Source organism: Labrus mixtus, chromosome 13, assembly GCF_963584025.1.
Source record: "Labrus mixtus chromosome 13, fLabMix1.1, whole genome shotgun sequence".
Classification (NCBI taxonomy): domain Eukaryota; kingdom Metazoa; phylum Chordata; class Actinopteri; order Labriformes; family Labridae; genus Labrus; species Labrus mixtus.
The window spans coordinates 25,686,352-25,702,285 of NC_083624.1; the positions used below are offsets into that span (position 1 = coordinate 25,686,352).

Consider the following 15,934-nt stretch of genomic DNA (forward strand, 5'->3'; position numbering starts at 1 on the left):
TTAGAATAAATTAGTATGCCCTTATGCTTGCAATGCTTGAATATTTTTAGCATCTCTCCTTGAACTAGCATGTCAGAATGATGTATTTATTTTGATTAAAAAAATACATGCAAACAGATTTTCTCTCATTAAGAGTTTGACAACAGTGAGCTGATACTTTACTTGATACTTTGGAGAGTTTGCAAGCACATTGCTCTCTGGTTTAACTAAAAATATAAATGTGTCATGTGCGGATATCTGGATATGGGTCTCTGGGCAAATCAGGTCATTTATATACAAACTAAATCAAATTGGTCCGAAGATCGATCCCTGCAGAACTCCTATGTTACAATCAGCTTAAGCAGAGCATGTATCATAAAATATTGTGCAGTGTTTTCTTAAACATGACTCCATTCATGTGAATGCATTGCTAGAGCAATTCAAATTTGAGAATCAGGACTAAAGAACATTAGGATCAACAGTCTCAAAAGACTTTATTTTAATCTAAGAAAAAAGCAACAACAATGCCCCAGCTATCAAGACTGGATTGTATGTATTGAATAAAATAACAAATACTATGTCTGAATCTCACTAATCAAGTAACCACAATTTCAGCTACAGCAGAGCAGATGGAAAAAAGGCAAAAGAACCAAACAGTCCCTACTTGCAACTAGCTAACAAAGCAGAAGATTTCGCTGCTGAAGGGTCTGATATTTACCTCAGCTGTGGACAGAAAATGAATGTAGTACTTTCATGTATCAGTTGCCAATTAAATTGGGGGAGGGCTTATAAGATAGTGGCATCCTCTTAGTTTCCTTACTTTCAGCGTGGGACATTTGAGCAATACCAGATGACAAATGGGGGCTTTAAAAGGTCATTGTTGTTTTGTAGACTTTCTTTTATCTTTGGCAGTCTGTCTTGCCATTCCACCTGAGTTTTGTGTAGTCTCTATTTGTTTCTCCTCCAAATGGAATTTTCCTTTCAATAGTGCACGGACACACACTCAGGTGATTTCCGCATGAATGACTATGGGAGGAGGGTGGTCAAAGTTCCAGGTCCAAAGTCAACAAACAGCCACAGTCTTAAGATGAAGGATCCTATCAGCACCTGCTCTGTGAGTATATGTTTTTAAAAAGGTCACTTCTGTATTTTCTTTCTAATATCACTGAGGTAGAAAATCAGATTTAATATGTTTTATAATATTAAGACTGTCACAGACATTGTATAGGTTTGAACTGTACTTGATAAGACCTTATGCTCTGTCTTCAGTACAACGAACTTTATCAAAATGTGAAACGATATTCAAAATCTGGGGAGTACTTCTGCAAAGAACTCATGACAGTGTTTCAGCAAAGGTAGGCTCCATACAGTCACAGCCTTCAGACTACATTTTAATGGCGACAGGAGTTATTGTTTGACTCAGTTATTGTCTCTTTGACCACCTGTTGTGTTTTAGGGCTGAGCTGGAACTTACATACGCCAAAGGACTACAAAAACTTGCAGGCAAGCTCATAAGGACCTCCAAAGAAATGTCAAAGAAGTAAGAGACACAGCGCTGAAGGTTTTTTACTACCATTATCTTTTATCTTGTTTCGTGTTTAACCTGACCTCTTCCTGAGGACAAACTGTCAAAGTAGCACACAGAAATAGTGATAACAAGGGAAGCAACATGCACACAGCAAGTTAGACGTGATCTAAACACTGGCAGGTGTTAGGCTCATAAGTCAACAGCTCTAACCTTTTCATGCTGGCTCCCCCACTCAGTTCCACCTACAGTGCCTGGTGTCATGTGTCAGATGAGATGTACTCAAGAGCAGACGCCCACAGGTAGTTCTGAACATCAGTTCAACTTTTACTGCCTGTTCATATATTAAACAAATGTTTGGACTGCCAGTTAAATATGGTGTGTTCTCATTTCAGATCATTAGGAAATGTATTTCAGCAGGAAGCAATCCTGGAAATACGACAAGTCCTCGACGAGCACAATAAGAGGAAGAGGCCTGTATGAAATGTCTCCATAAAGTTGTGTAATAAATGCGGTTGAAATCTTAATGTGTCACTAACATTTTCTGCACTTTGATAGCTTGACAACGCCATTGACAGAAATGGGAAACTTGTTACTGCTAATTGGAGTGAGCAACTCAAGGTAAAGTATCCAAAGTTTTGAATGTTGCATGATTAATTGATCAGCTGTGATGGAGATTTAAAGTCTATTTTTATTATGAGGCAGATTCATACTGAAGTTCTGATCAGACTCTCTTTACAGTTCCCTTTGTTTCAAAGTTGGTAAAAAAGCTTTTATGTTTTGTGCTCCTTCTGATTGGAATAAGTTACCTTTAAATCTCCATTCCTTGTCATCATTCCACTTATTTGCTCTGTAGTGACAAAAAGGAACCGAATGACTTCAAAACGGGTTGATTGAAAACAACTTTGATATATCAATAATTTAAAAACATTTAAGCTGTTACTAAAAAACACAATATATTATAACATACATAGCAGCTTTTACGCTATACGTGTTATAATACATTATTAATCTGTTACATAAGAGGGATTGATTGAAGGATTTACTGTTGTTTTTATAAAACACCTAAAATTACTTTCAAACCCTTTACTACCTTTAAGTATGTATAAAATATAATTTAAAATGGGATAAATTCAGACGCCAAACTAAAACAGATGGAAATATATAAAAGATAATTCAGTGTTAATTTTATGAAATCTAAGCCTTGCCATTGCTGTATGTAATAACTATGGTCATTTGTTGTTTATCACATAAAACAGTAAAATGCTGGTTATTCACAGATTACATGTTAAATTTTGTTCAACTAATAATACATTCATGGATCCTGTTTTTCCTCTTCTTAATCAGATGAAGAAGAAATTGGTTGGACTAACAAGAGAACATGAGGCTCTGTTCAACTTTGTCGAGAACAACAAACACATTTGCACTGAAAAAGAAAAGCAAAAGGTATAAACAAGTTTGTCACCACTACATATATCCTGAGAGTGAACACTTACTGAACAAGCTGCCGATACATTAACTTATATTTTGTTCCCCTTGTTTTTGACTTTTAGATGCTGAACAGGCTGACTAAGTCAGCAGAGATGCAGGCGCGGGTAGATGAAGAGTACTTCAACATCAACATGGAGGGTCATCAAATGAGACTCAAGTGGGAAAACACGCTAAAAAACTGCTACCAGGTGTGAGGAAAAAAAACTTTCCCTAATTTCTAGAGCTCGTCCTCTTATTGAGAGGGGCTTTTTGCGAGTGGACAGGTCTTTACACCTCATTTTGTGATAAGAGTTGAACCAGTGAGCTTTTGGTTGCTGAAAATGATCCATGAGCATTGTGGCGGTCTAACGCTGAATTCACTTTGTTTGGAGCACCAATTTACTTCAGACCATCAAGTGTATTCTACAACTTTATTCATGCTATTTTCAGAAATGCAGTTATTAGTATGCTGAAATGAGGAAAATCAGCTGCTTGATCAAACCCATGATCTTTTGGTTCCTGTATAACCGTTAGTGCTTGTATTTGAAAAGGCAGGGGACTAAGCACTCAAAGTACTGTACAAAAAGCACAACATTACTTTCTGCTTCTTCTCTTTTTCAGATCATACAGGAGCTGGAGAAACAGCGAATTGAAGTCCTCTGCGACATTTTGAACAGATACAACCTCAACATGTCCAGCTTTGGGCAGACCCTCAATCACGTAAGACATTCTGACCTCTTTTACACACGTCAGTGAGTGTACTTAATCTCACTAACATAAATATACTTACACCCATTTCAGGGACAAAGACAGATCGAACAGGCAGTCCAAAGGGTGGACATGGACAAAGACATACAAACCCTGTTGGAGGAAAATAACATCACAGATGTGGACAGCAAAGCAGAGTTTTTAGTGGCTGATTACTTTGTGAGTCTGTGTTTTATTGTATGTGCTCTGGGAAATGTTTCATTTTGGAGAGAAGCCTGTCTGCAGGCCGCAGACTCACTCTGTGAGTCACCCATTCAAAGACATACACAGTCATCTCTGCAGGGGGTGTCTGTTTGATGGGGGAGTTCAGGCCGCATTTACAAAGATGTTCTTGTCATTTTGTAACAGGGTGTGAAATGAAGGCTGTTTTCTTTAGTGTGCTTTGGTGTATATTTATTGTCAAACAACTCTTAAGCAATCAGTTCTCCTTTAAAAAATATGATTGGATGAACTTATGGCTTAGGTGCTTCAATAGTAGATTTGAACATAGTGAGCCATAGTTACTAATGTTGTCTGTGTGAATCAGGAAGAGGACAGAAAATCCCTGATGGGCAAAAACAGAAGAATGGAGGCCATCAAACTCAAACTCCAGCGCCTGGAGGACACTATCAGAAAAACACAGAAAGACCGTGAAGGCAAGCTCAAGGCTTTCTCCTTTTACATGAATAAAAACACATTGAAAGTACACAACATAATCTGAAAAAGGCCATTTGGTAAAACTGTGTTTCATAATCGACCCAAGGTTATTAAAGTTGTTGTCACCTTCAATATTTTATTTGCAGGAATTGAAAAACTGATCAAAACATACACTGAAAATCCATCTTTTTCAAACCAAAAGAACCTGGAGGACACAGAGCAGCAGCTGGACGAGGTACAGAGCACAGCGTGTGAAGTGGATGTGTGAAGTGTTGATGTTGTGTACAAATGGATATCCATGTGGAACTGAGTATAAATAAATTCACTTTGGTTGTTCTGTCTTGTTTCCTTTAGAGTACTCTAAAACTGGATCTCCTGGAGGCCACACACTACAAACTCTCTTTATCACTGTGTGATTTAGAAGGGAAGCCCAGGTCCTTCCACCGATTTAAAGACAGCATAATGAAATGGAAAGATAAGGTACGATTATTTGTTATCTTTAGGACACGAGGTATGTGCTGAAGGAGGGGTAGCCTATTTGTTCATCCATGCAGCGTCACTGGTTTGAGTTGTCAAAAAGAAAAAAAAGTATGAAGGCATGTTTCGTAGATGATTGTATCCAAAGCACTAAAAGAAGACAGATTAAAACCAGAGCAGGATACAGTATTGGTAATACCAATATGGTTACAAAAACTATTTCTCTGTATACAAAGGTTGAGTGTAAAGGTATCGGCTTATTAGGAAACAGTCGATTAGTTTGCATATTTTCATGAGTAAGGATTTAAGGGGTCTCATACTAATAACCACCATTTCTTGTCAGATGATGCCAGGTGTCCTACATTAACACTACTTGACATATTAGAAATGTGCTGTGGGATTTTTTGTTATGGCTCTTCTATAAAGCGTTTACTCTGGGATTGACAATGTGCTGGCTTTAAATTTCCTACTTTGTATATTAGGTAAATATATTAAAAAGCATACACCTGTAAATAGCTTCTTCACCTCAAAGTGATTTACAAGACACTAAGTTACACTAGGCAACAACTCTTAGATGAAAAAAATCATATTACCATGTCAATTTGGATATCAACCACCATGGATGCTAACTAAATTTGATGCTTTCTCAAGCACTTATTTGGGGTTAAGATGTTGAGATACGTCTATGACCTTGACATGTTAAGGTTTCTCTAACGACATTTAGCCTTTAAGATCGTCTTTTATTTTTCAAAGTCATAAAATCATTGTGCCATACTCAGAAAAGATTGTTTAGTTTATGATGATTTTTTACAAAGACATTTGAGTGACATTAAATGAAAAGAATGACACAACTTTTGTTTTCTGTCTCAGGACTGTGAGCACAGCGTTGTTCAACTGTCTCGCCCGGTCAAACTCAGGAGGACGCCGCTCAGATCCAGACAGTCGCTGAGAGCTTCAATCATTTACAAAGGACCCGCTCAGTTTGTGACACAACAGTCAGCGGAAGCCTTACCAAGTGCCACTGTGCAAGTCACTTCTACGACACATGAAGCAGCAGCTGTGGAGTGTGACAGCACTGTTAACGGAGACCTTCCCCACACTCATGACAAAGAACAAGGTAACACATCCCCAAAGAAGTTACACAAGGATTTATTTCTATAACGACAAAAGGAAGTTTGTCATTTATGCAAAATGACACATATCAACATTTCACAGGTCAAACACCACCAGAGATGGTGAGTTTAGGAAAATGCAAGGCCCTGTACGATTTCACACCTGAACATGACGATGAATTGGTGTTAAAAGAAGGTAAGTGGTGACTACACAGTGGATTATCTAAAGCAGAAGAGGTTCAGTCACCCCAATGAAACGTTATTTTGAATTGTTTCACAGGAGATCTACTAGACATTTATGGAAAGGAAGAGAATGGCTGGTGGTTTGGCAAACTAAATGGGGAGACGGGACATTTCCCATCGACGTATGTTGAAGAGCTGCCTTTATTGAGCAGCATCAAATCCTCTGACGCCTGATCGAGTCATCAACTACGAAAATATCTAATCATCCAGGATCAAAAGCACCAGCTTCTGCAGCAAAACTTCCTTGGAATCAACTTAAACAGAAGAAATACTCGTGTTTCACTGATAAATTACATGTATTACACATCCATCTGCCCACATACTGGATTAAATCACTGCACATGCTTAAGTTATTTTGGATTCATAATGCATTTTTATTTTTACACCCAAATCGCTTTTCACCATTATTTATTCCTCATGGTGTCCACAGTATTTAATAAATATGTTTTTTTAATATCTCAATTTGACTTAAACAAGTTCAAATGTAGCCAATACAACTGTACCAGTTTCCCTAAAAGGCTTTGAGTTATGAAGTGAATAACAAACGAGATAAATGCCCTTTATAATGAATGATTGGTTGCTTCATTTATCGCTGTGTCTGGAGAATGACTACTAAAGGTAACTAGTTAACTTTTATACATTCTTAGACAAACCAAAGACAGTCAAGGAATGTCCCCATTCCCAGCCGAAAAAAACATGCTCCCCTAACCAAGCTTCAGGGTTTAATCAATGTTAAAAAAGAAGTTTTCAGTATAATTCAATACAACAGTGCTCAGAAAAACAAGACGTGTAAATATAACTAACACCAGTATTTATGAATTTTAAAGGTAGTCCAATAAGCAGTTAAAACTTCACTGCTTTGCTTTTTTTAATCATCCCAACTTTCCACTCTTAGCACCGTGCCAGAGCAATAAACGCCTTCCGGATGTTTGCCAGGAATGCAGGTAAGTTATTGGTCTCCTGAAGCCGACTCTCCAAGACCGGCAAAGACTCGAGGACAGGGTCACTCGACACAACTGTAGAAATTAAAAATGTGGTTAAATATCCTGGACTCCTTGATTGTTGATGTTGCAAAAATAATCATGTGGGACTTACTGTTTAATATATTAGCAACAAATCCCAAGAAAACATAGAAAGATAGTAGAATTTAAATCTGGTCACAAGGGTTAGGTTGGCTAAATAAATACTGAGCAAAACTGCTGGTTTTTGTAGTTTCAACGACATGTAATTCAAACAGATGCTGAGGACTCCTTATGTCTGGATTACTACAGATTCAGTGTAATAGTGAATATTTACAATATCAGGACAATTTATATCATTTTTAAAAATGATAACACTGTGAATCATTTCAATACTTTTAATAGTATTAGGACTAATAGTCAAGCGACACGGCACAAGTGAATAAGGAGGCTTTGGCTACACAGGAAAGGCAACGAGCATTTGGATCAGCTCATAGTTGTTCTTAACATTTGTAACAATACAAATATTGAATACTCTCCACTTTATATTTCACATAGTTGATTGAAGAAGTATAACTTACTCTGGTATGATCCGTCTGCCTTAATCCCCATAGTTACAACATATGCGCTGTCCTGATCTGAAGGGTTGATATTCCGGAAAACAAACTGCAACTTTTCCCCTTTACAGGAAAGATAAACATATTCGGTCAATTGTGAGTACATGTTTACTTCAAAAGATGACACAGTCAAGGCTTACCTACTATTACACTTTGTTTAGCTTACCTTTAACCAATTGGGATTTGCCAAGGATGGTTCGTATCTCCATCCCCAAATGTTCCTGAAAGACGAGTCTTGCTTTCCCCAGATTCTTCAGTCTGTCTTTGTTTGATTTATTTTGTGACTCAATTACTGAAAATAGACAAAAGGAGACGGGTCAAACAGATAAAAAACTGTATGCTACAGTCATGCATAAAGTTATATTATCTACAGTACACCACTCATTTCTTTTTGAAATATGAACTTACACTCTTTTCTCTTGGCTTGCTCTTCTTTAAGTTTCTCTATCTTCTGGATAAGGTCATCTTTATGCATCTCCTTCTGCTCAATCTCAGAGATCACTTCAGAAATGGCATGTTGTTTCTCTCTCAGTGATGCATTTTTATGATCCAAGTCTGAGGGGGAAATTGTCAAATCAGTCCAAGTATGCTTTAATAAAAACAATAAAAGCTCTTAACCTGCATGATGACCTTTTGTTCAAATGGGTTTTAGTGTACATTAGAGAACTCAATTAGTCAGAACATTTAAAAAACTAGAACACTGGAACAAAATTATATGGATAACATTAGGTCAACACCAGTAACTATTAAACAATCTTTTAAACACAGAGCTACAGCTGAGTGTATGTCAACTCACCTTTTTTGAATGTCTGTATTGTCTCGAACAACATCTCATCGTCCTTGCATTTCTTTGAACATGTATCTTCACCGAAGGGAAAAACATCAATGCTCATGTTAATTTAAATAATCTCACAAATGAAATGCCCAACCCGACCTCAGATATGCTTGCCGAGTTAAATGTTGTGTCGTATAAGACCAGAGTTTTTTTAACGATGCTTGTTTTTTGTTTAATGCCGAACCAAATAAGTCCTCATTCTTAATTAAAATGGATATAAAAACTGCATCGGTAGAGTTTTGTGTAAGTTACTTTTCATAAAAGGCACATGTCATCTGGAAGCTCTGCAGGAATAAATAGGGCTATCTACACTCTGAATATTATTATCAATGCTTCAAATCTATCTGCAAGAGAGCCATGTGTATATCAGAGTAAAACATGGATGTTTAAAATAAATTTAATTATTTGTGCTTTAATTGTTCAACTGTTTCCTTCATGGATTGTTTAGCAACTTGTATTAGTCAAAGTACTTATTGTTGAAGCAACGAGTAATGAGGAACCCCATTCAAAAAAATGAAGTATATCTCAGACATACCAAGTGCAGACTTCACAAACTGCCTGTGAGACTGGCACAGCTCTGTCGTTGTATTAATTATTTCCCCATATGTTTTGAGCTGTTTGTTGTGGATCTCCTCCATTGCACTGGCGAATCTGGAACTCATGTTTGGATCAGTAATAGACATCATGGTGTTTGGACTTCAGACAATCTGTAATAAAAAAACAACAACAGACAGAACATACATTTTAACTGGTATCAAACTTTAAAAATGGGACTGAAGCTGAACAAATACAAAGAGGCACTGATACAAGGTGCATCAACAATAAATACTATTATTGTGTATTGTGTTGTGTTAGAGAAAGCACTGTTATGTTAAACAGTGTTAAATGGTAGCAGATCAGTCACATGTGTTGCCATACTCATTTGAAAGATAGTGTGGTTGTACCAATGTGTGGTTTTCTGATTTTATCCATGAATTACTCCACAAAAAGGCACAAGAGGTGATATTATTAAACATAAACTACTGCCTGACAATTCATTTCACATTTATAAATCAAGACATTGTGATGTGCACGGCTCTAGAGAAAACGTTTACTTTAATATGACGTTGTTTTGATTAAGTGAAAAGAAAAGGGTAAGTTAGAAAAGAAGGCGATAGGGGAAATGTTAATTTACATGTTTGTTTTTTATTTATATATTATTGTTTCTGCAAGTTTATCTAAGGAGTGGCAAGATGACCTGAATGCGAGCCCATGACAACTCCACATGCGCACACCATATACATTTTTATTACGCTGTACGCATGCGCACGACGCTGTACGCACGACGCTGTGTGACGCAGAGCGTGTAGCTCCGCCCCCGGCTGGTACATCAACAAACCCCACTCCTTGAAGGCCGTGCAAATTACGTCTTTCTACGATTATTCTACTGTCAACACATCGAAATACAACCTCATACATGTGACAGCATTTCTAAGAGGAAAGATTACTAGACAACAGGGTATATGAGTGGATTAGCACCAGTTGAAGCTAACACAGACGCTAGCTCAGAAACATTCAGTTACTTAGCCGTAACTTTGAATCACAATGATGACGTTGGAATAATAACAATTTCTGACGTTTATAATACACTTTGGATAATCTAGTTCGTTTAAAATTGGACGAAATACTCACGTTTCACTGAGCAGCCTTTGGTAAACTCCGCGTACTGAACTAGCCGTTATTTTCAAAAACCCGCGGTCTGCGTTCAGGAGGGAGGCGGGCACAGAGCACCGGAAGTGACGTTTTATCTCCTTCTTCTTCTTTGGATTTTATTGGCAGCTGGCATCCAAAAAGTTGCATTACTGCCATCTGCTGGATTTAATTATTACTCACATTCCTAAATCCTCCTCAACAAACCTGTTCTCAAGAGACATTTAAACAAGCATCTTCGGCCTCTCCCCACACTCCAAAATAATCTCTTCTCACTAGTCCCTCTCTCTCCATTTCTGACATCATATTATGTCTATGTGCTTCATACTTTCTACATTTAATGACTACATGTTCATGTTTCTGCTAGATTGCATATCTCACAAAGACCGGATGAATGTTTTCCAATGATATGTAGAGTGCTATTTAAATTACTGTGACCAATTCTTAACAATCCTTAACCTGTTTTATAAATCCTCTTGCTATCTTGCTAATTATTGCAAATTTTAGCCTCAGTCCAGCATATCTGTGACAAAGCACAACGTGAGATATTACATCATGTTACTCAGATAATTCATTGCTGCTGCTTTGCTGAAAGATGTTTGACTTAACTATTATTTTAGTTTATCAGGAGAAACTGAAATACAATGAATGCAGATACTTCCACACTGGTGCACTACATGGTACAATTATGCACTTCACAAGCAGTCATTGGTTCAGAAATCTAAGGCACTTGTAAACAAAACAAATTTGAAATAAGCAATATGGTAAGATGACAAGTCCTTTGTCATATTTGGGCAAGTGTCTGTGCAATGCCGGCAATAAGGGGGGATAAAGGGGAAAGCTTTCTGGGACCCAGTCACATGGGGAGGGCCCCATGGAGATTAGCAAAAAAAAAACATGGTCCATCCTAATTTAAAGCAACAATGACAACACCTTTACTGTGACCAATTCTTAACCTGGTCATTATGACCTCCTCTATTCTGTTGCTCCCTCTTTACTTTATCTATTTCCCTCTGAATTGAGTATAAATGTCTTCCCTTTGTCTGATTGTTCCAATATTGTTGCGTGACGTTGTATCTGTTCTCCTTCCACTTAAAGAAACAGTTACAAGTAAATAAAAATAAAGTTAAAGTTCTGTGTTTCTAACCCATAACTTGAAATACTACTATGAAAATGATTCGTTTCCACGCGAACAATACAAGTGTGACCGTGGGTGCTTTCTCCCTTCTCCCCACGATGCAGCTTTTATGCCTTTTATACTATGCTTTTATACTACCACCTTGTGGTGAATCTCAGGAGTTTCAAGTTGCTCAAACTAGTCAATGTCTCATTTTCAAAATATTGCATCAATATACTGTACTTGGCAATTTTGAAAATACAAGTGCTCTGAAAAGGCAACTATGGCTTTAAAGTGAAAAGAAAACTCTATGATTGTTGTTTCACATAATAACTTTTGATGCCAGATGGGCTGTGTTTTTAGTAACACTGGAAGTGTTTACTGAGAACAAGAATATTAATGAGGCTGAAGGGATGCTGGGGATTACGTGGGGCACTGTCTCTGTTAGTGTGTTCAATGGCTAATATGTAACAACTGTAAAAGCAATGGTCTGTAAAACATCTAATGGATACCCAGCCGAGGTGCAAACAGTTTCTGTAACATTTCTTAAAATGCTGAGCTCTTATGACTTGGGAACACATTATTTTACTCCTTTTGGGTTCAACCTGAAGAGCTTGCAGTTGTTACCATGGTGCAGTTGGATGATTTACAATGTCAGGCTGGGATATAAAACTATCTTAGGTGTAAACGTGGTTCATGGGGCTTTGACTGGTGCTGAAGAAGCTGCTGTGGCACTCGGGCACACAGCAAGAAAACCTCAAATGGACTTTGTGTACAGCAGCGGGGTCCTTGTTATACAGCACCTCCAGGAAAACTACAGGGAATACCATGACTTCCTCAATTACATGTCAACTGTTGGAGACCCTCGCAATATTTTCTCTGTGTATTTCCCCCTCTGGTTCCATCTCAGTCATACTGTTGGCATCAAGATGATATGGGTGGCAGTTATTGGAGATTGGTTCAATCTTATTTTCAAATGGTAAGCAAGTTTTAGATATTTTATCTGAAAGAGCAGTTTGTGTCTTTACCAGAGTTTAATCCAAATATTTTTTTCAGGATTCTGTTTGGGCAGCGACCTTACTGGTGGATACAAGAAACTCACTTCTACAACAATGATTCATTCCCACATTTGGAGCAGTTTCACATTACGTGTGAAACAGGGCCAGGTAAGCACACGGTGTGCAGAATATTTCAATTTAAACCAGTCACACTATCTTTCACTGTCAGATTATTTCTTTGATGTTTCTTAATGCAGGAAACCCGTCTGGTCATGCCATGGGCTCGTCATGTGTGTGGTATGTGATGATCACCTCTGCTCTGAACTTTAGCAGGCCATCTTCCACTGTCACTTCAGTGCAGAGTTCTCAAAGGTACTCGTTTATTTTTGTATCCTTACATCACTAAACTTTAATGTTTTTTCATTTGTGGTCGGGTCTGAATATTTCCAAACTTTCAGGTTTTGTCTTCTGAAGTCTTGCCTGTGGATGGTTTTTTGGATCATTCAGATAAGCGTTTGCATCTCCAGGGTTTTTATTGCAACGCATTTCCCACATCAGGTTGTCCTCGGTCTATTAGCAGGTGAGTCTCATACTGATGTAAAAAAAAAAATCACTTTTTGCTTTATGATATGCCAAGAAAGTTGTTGATGTCATCTTTATTGTTTTCTTTTTCTAAAATATGTAGGTATGCTGGTTGCTGAAGTGTTTGATCACATCCCCTCGTTGTACAATGCAAGCCTGAAAGCGTACCTCCACACAAACATTTTCCTTTTCTGTGTTGCTGTTGGCTTTTATCTGCTCCTCCAATCAATGGACATCAATCTATTGTGGTCAGTTACTAAAGCCAAGAAGTGGTGCGCTAACCCTGATTGGATCCATCTTGACACCTCACCTTTTGCTGGTCTGGTGAGAAACTTGGGAGCGTTGTTTGGGCTGGGCCTCGCAGTCAACTCTCAGATGTTTATTCAGAGCTGTAAGGGAAAGAATGCCTACAAAAGTAGATTTAAACTCATGTGTGTGACAGCAACTCTCACATCTCTGAAACTTTATGACTCGATCAAAATGCCCACGCACACTGAGCTTCTGTTCTACATCCTATCGTTTTGTAAGAGTGCTTCAGTTCCTTTTGGTGTGGTTGCTGTTATTCCTTACTTTGTGCATTTGCTGATTGGAGATGAGAGGAAGCTAGCTTAGACTGTGCATGAATCATGTACTTTTGCACCTCCAAAACTCATCACAGGTTAAATAAAAATAAAAATATCAAAGAGGTTAGGTCCTTTTTACAGACAACCTGTTAGACTGTTATTTACAGTTATTGCACAGTTACATAAGCACTGAATTTGCAATAGTACATATTGAAATAAGATTCATACCTTTGTAAGAATGTTACATAGACTGTTTTGTGGTTAACTTGAAATGAAAGTAGCAATTGTATCATGTGTAGGGTGCCTATTGTTTTGTCTTTTCTTTGTTTTTTGTTTAACATGTACAGTAAAAGCCAGTGTGAATGTGTAAGTAAAGCTTTTATGTCATGATGTTTGAAATAAAACTGATGAACTTTTGATCATATTTGCTTTGCTTTTTTTTAACACTCCTTATTTGGAGAATATAATACATAACTTTAATTTCCTTAAATCTTTTTAAATCTAAAATGAAAGACATGGAAGCAGATTCTATAGGATGCCAATTTTTGTTTTTGCTTGACTGCTTGAACTACTCACTCCCAGATTTGACTTATAGATGGTTCTCTTTTAATGCAAAATTTGGTGTTTTGTAAATTGTACTTTGTCTCTCTTTGAGGTTTTTAATCTCAATGGGACCAACCTGGTTAAACAAAGGTTAAATACAATTTAAAAATTGGAGACGCTAGAGAGAGCAAAGTGTATTATGCTCAAAGACTTTCACAGATGCTATCAATACATGTTGTAAAGCACAACATGTTTTGAAGAGAACTCACTATTGAATTGTAAAAATCGTAATTTAATATAAAAATAAGTCATTCTAATCTAGGCCTGAAAAAAGATAAAATCTGTCATTTAACATGTCTTTCAAAGTTAAAATTGTTTTATAAATCCTCTTGCTATCTTGCTAATTATTGCAAATTTTAGCCTCAGTCCAGCATATCTGTGACAAAGCACAAAGTGAGATATATTTGACTTAACTATTATTTTAGTTTATCAGGAGAAACTGAAATACAATGAATGCAGATACTTCCACACTGGTGCACTACATGGTACAATTATGCACTTCACAAGCAGTCATTGGTTCAGAAATCTAAGGCACTTGTAAACAAAACAAATTTGAAATAAGCAATATGGTAAGATGACAAGTCCTTTGTCATATTTTTAACAAGTGGGCAAGTGTCTGTGCAATGCCGGCAATAAGGGGGGATAAAGGGGAAAGCTTTCTGGGGCCCCGTCACATGGGGAGGGACCCATGGAGATGAGCAAAAAAAAAACATGGTCCATCCTAATTTAAAGCAACAATGACAACACCTTTTATTTATTGTCTCTTCTGTGAAATGTAGCCTGTTTTAGAATTTAAATCCCCTCTTCTTAAAATGTGAAATATAGCAAGTGGTAAAACTACATCTTGAATGTGTATGTTGATCTAAATCATATCCTGGGAGGGCTTGTTCACCGGACCTTTCCGTGGCCCTGACATTTCTGCGGGCAGGCCTGCCTGTAGAGAAAGGTACATGTCTGAATGCCTAACCCTAAGGGTATCATCTTGTTGGAGTAAAGGGTCACTTTAAATTAATGAACGTTTTTCTGAGTGTTTCCTTGGTCATGATGTCACATTTCTTGAAAATCTATTTTGAGGCGATAGTTTTATGTTAAGACTTTCTTGTTATTCTTGCATTTTGTGATTGGTAATGTAGATCTTAGTTTTTAGTCAACCACTGATTTAAGTTGTTTTTCCTTAATTATTATTATTAGGACTCCCTGTTCAGAGCATTTTCATAAGTGTTATAAAGTGCTATATTTCTTTGGAGATGTCTCTTCCAAGATGACAATGACCCCATCCTGGGCATGAGAGGTCACTTAATGGTTTGATGAGTATAAAATGATGTGAATTATATGCTAAGAACTTAACAATCACCCTATCACAACCCAGTTGAACACCTATGGGTAACTTGCAGCGTCACATTTCTCAATCAGAGTTAAAGAGACTTCAGGGGAGCACATGGAAGCATTATGAAACCTTTATTTGATACTTAAAGTATTTTTCTTTTATTGCTACCCTGTACTTTTCTAAACTTCCCTTCGTACCCCAGGACGGACTAAATTATCCAGAGCCTCCCTCCTGCTCCCCTCTTGGTGAACTGTAGCTCAGTGCATGTCTTCTGCTCTGTACAAATTATATAATCTGTGGTGGGTTGTTGAGTTCATTCAGTTCAATTCAGATATTAATCAACCAGCAATGTAATGAGGTAGAACAGAGTGTCTGATGTAACTAGATTAGGCAGATTAGTTCAACTCTCCAGTCATATAGATTTCCACATCGTG

General features: G+C 37.4%; 3 protein-coding genes across 3 annotated transcripts; 2 read left to right on the forward strand and 1 right to left on the reverse strand.

The window, feature by feature from the left end:
* Window positions 1–849: 849 nt before the first annotated feature.
* nostrin (nitric oxide synthase trafficking) lies at window positions 850–6,563 on the forward strand. Its single transcript, XM_061054394.1, has 16 exons — window positions 850–1,093; window positions 1,249–1,334; window positions 1,436–1,519; window positions 1,744–1,806; window positions 1,900–1,981; window positions 2,063–2,125; window positions 2,852–2,950; window positions 3,058–3,183; window positions 3,596–3,694; window positions 3,776–3,901; window positions 4,269–4,377; window positions 4,525–4,613; window positions 4,733–4,858; window positions 5,726–5,972; window positions 6,071–6,163; window positions 6,248–6,563. Exons 1-16 carry the CDS (start codon window positions 998–1,000, stop codon window positions 6,382–6,384), a joined length of 1,725 nt encoding a protein of 574 aa, XP_060910377.1. The 5' UTR covers window positions 850–997; the 3' UTR covers window positions 6,385–6,563.
* On the reverse strand, window positions 6,561–10,425 carry spc25 (SPC25 component of NDC80 kinetochore complex). Its single transcript, XM_061054396.1, has 7 exons — window positions 10,293–10,425; window positions 9,157–9,328; window positions 8,583–8,648; window positions 8,195–8,341; window positions 7,953–8,078; window positions 7,751–7,849; window positions 6,561–7,226 (listed from the first exon to the last, which is right to left on the reverse strand). Exons 2-7 carry the CDS (start codon window positions 9,305–9,307, stop codon window positions 7,102–7,104), a joined length of 714 nt encoding a protein of 237 aa, XP_060910379.1. The 5' UTR covers window positions 9,308–9,328; window positions 10,293–10,425; the 3' UTR covers window positions 6,561–7,101.
* A 1,453-nt stretch (window positions 10,426–11,878) lies between these two features.
* Window positions 11,879–13,987, forward strand: LOC132987373 (glucose-6-phosphatase 2-like). The gene is made up of 5 exons (XM_061054398.1): window positions 11,879–12,406; window positions 12,484–12,593; window positions 12,683–12,797; window positions 12,884–13,005; window positions 13,111–13,987. Exons 1-5 carry the CDS (start codon window positions 11,913–11,915, stop codon window positions 13,617–13,619), a joined length of 1,350 nt encoding a protein of 449 aa, XP_060910381.1. The 5' UTR covers window positions 11,879–11,912; the 3' UTR covers window positions 13,620–13,987.
* The last annotated feature ends 1,947 nt before the right edge of the window (window positions 13,988–15,934 follow it).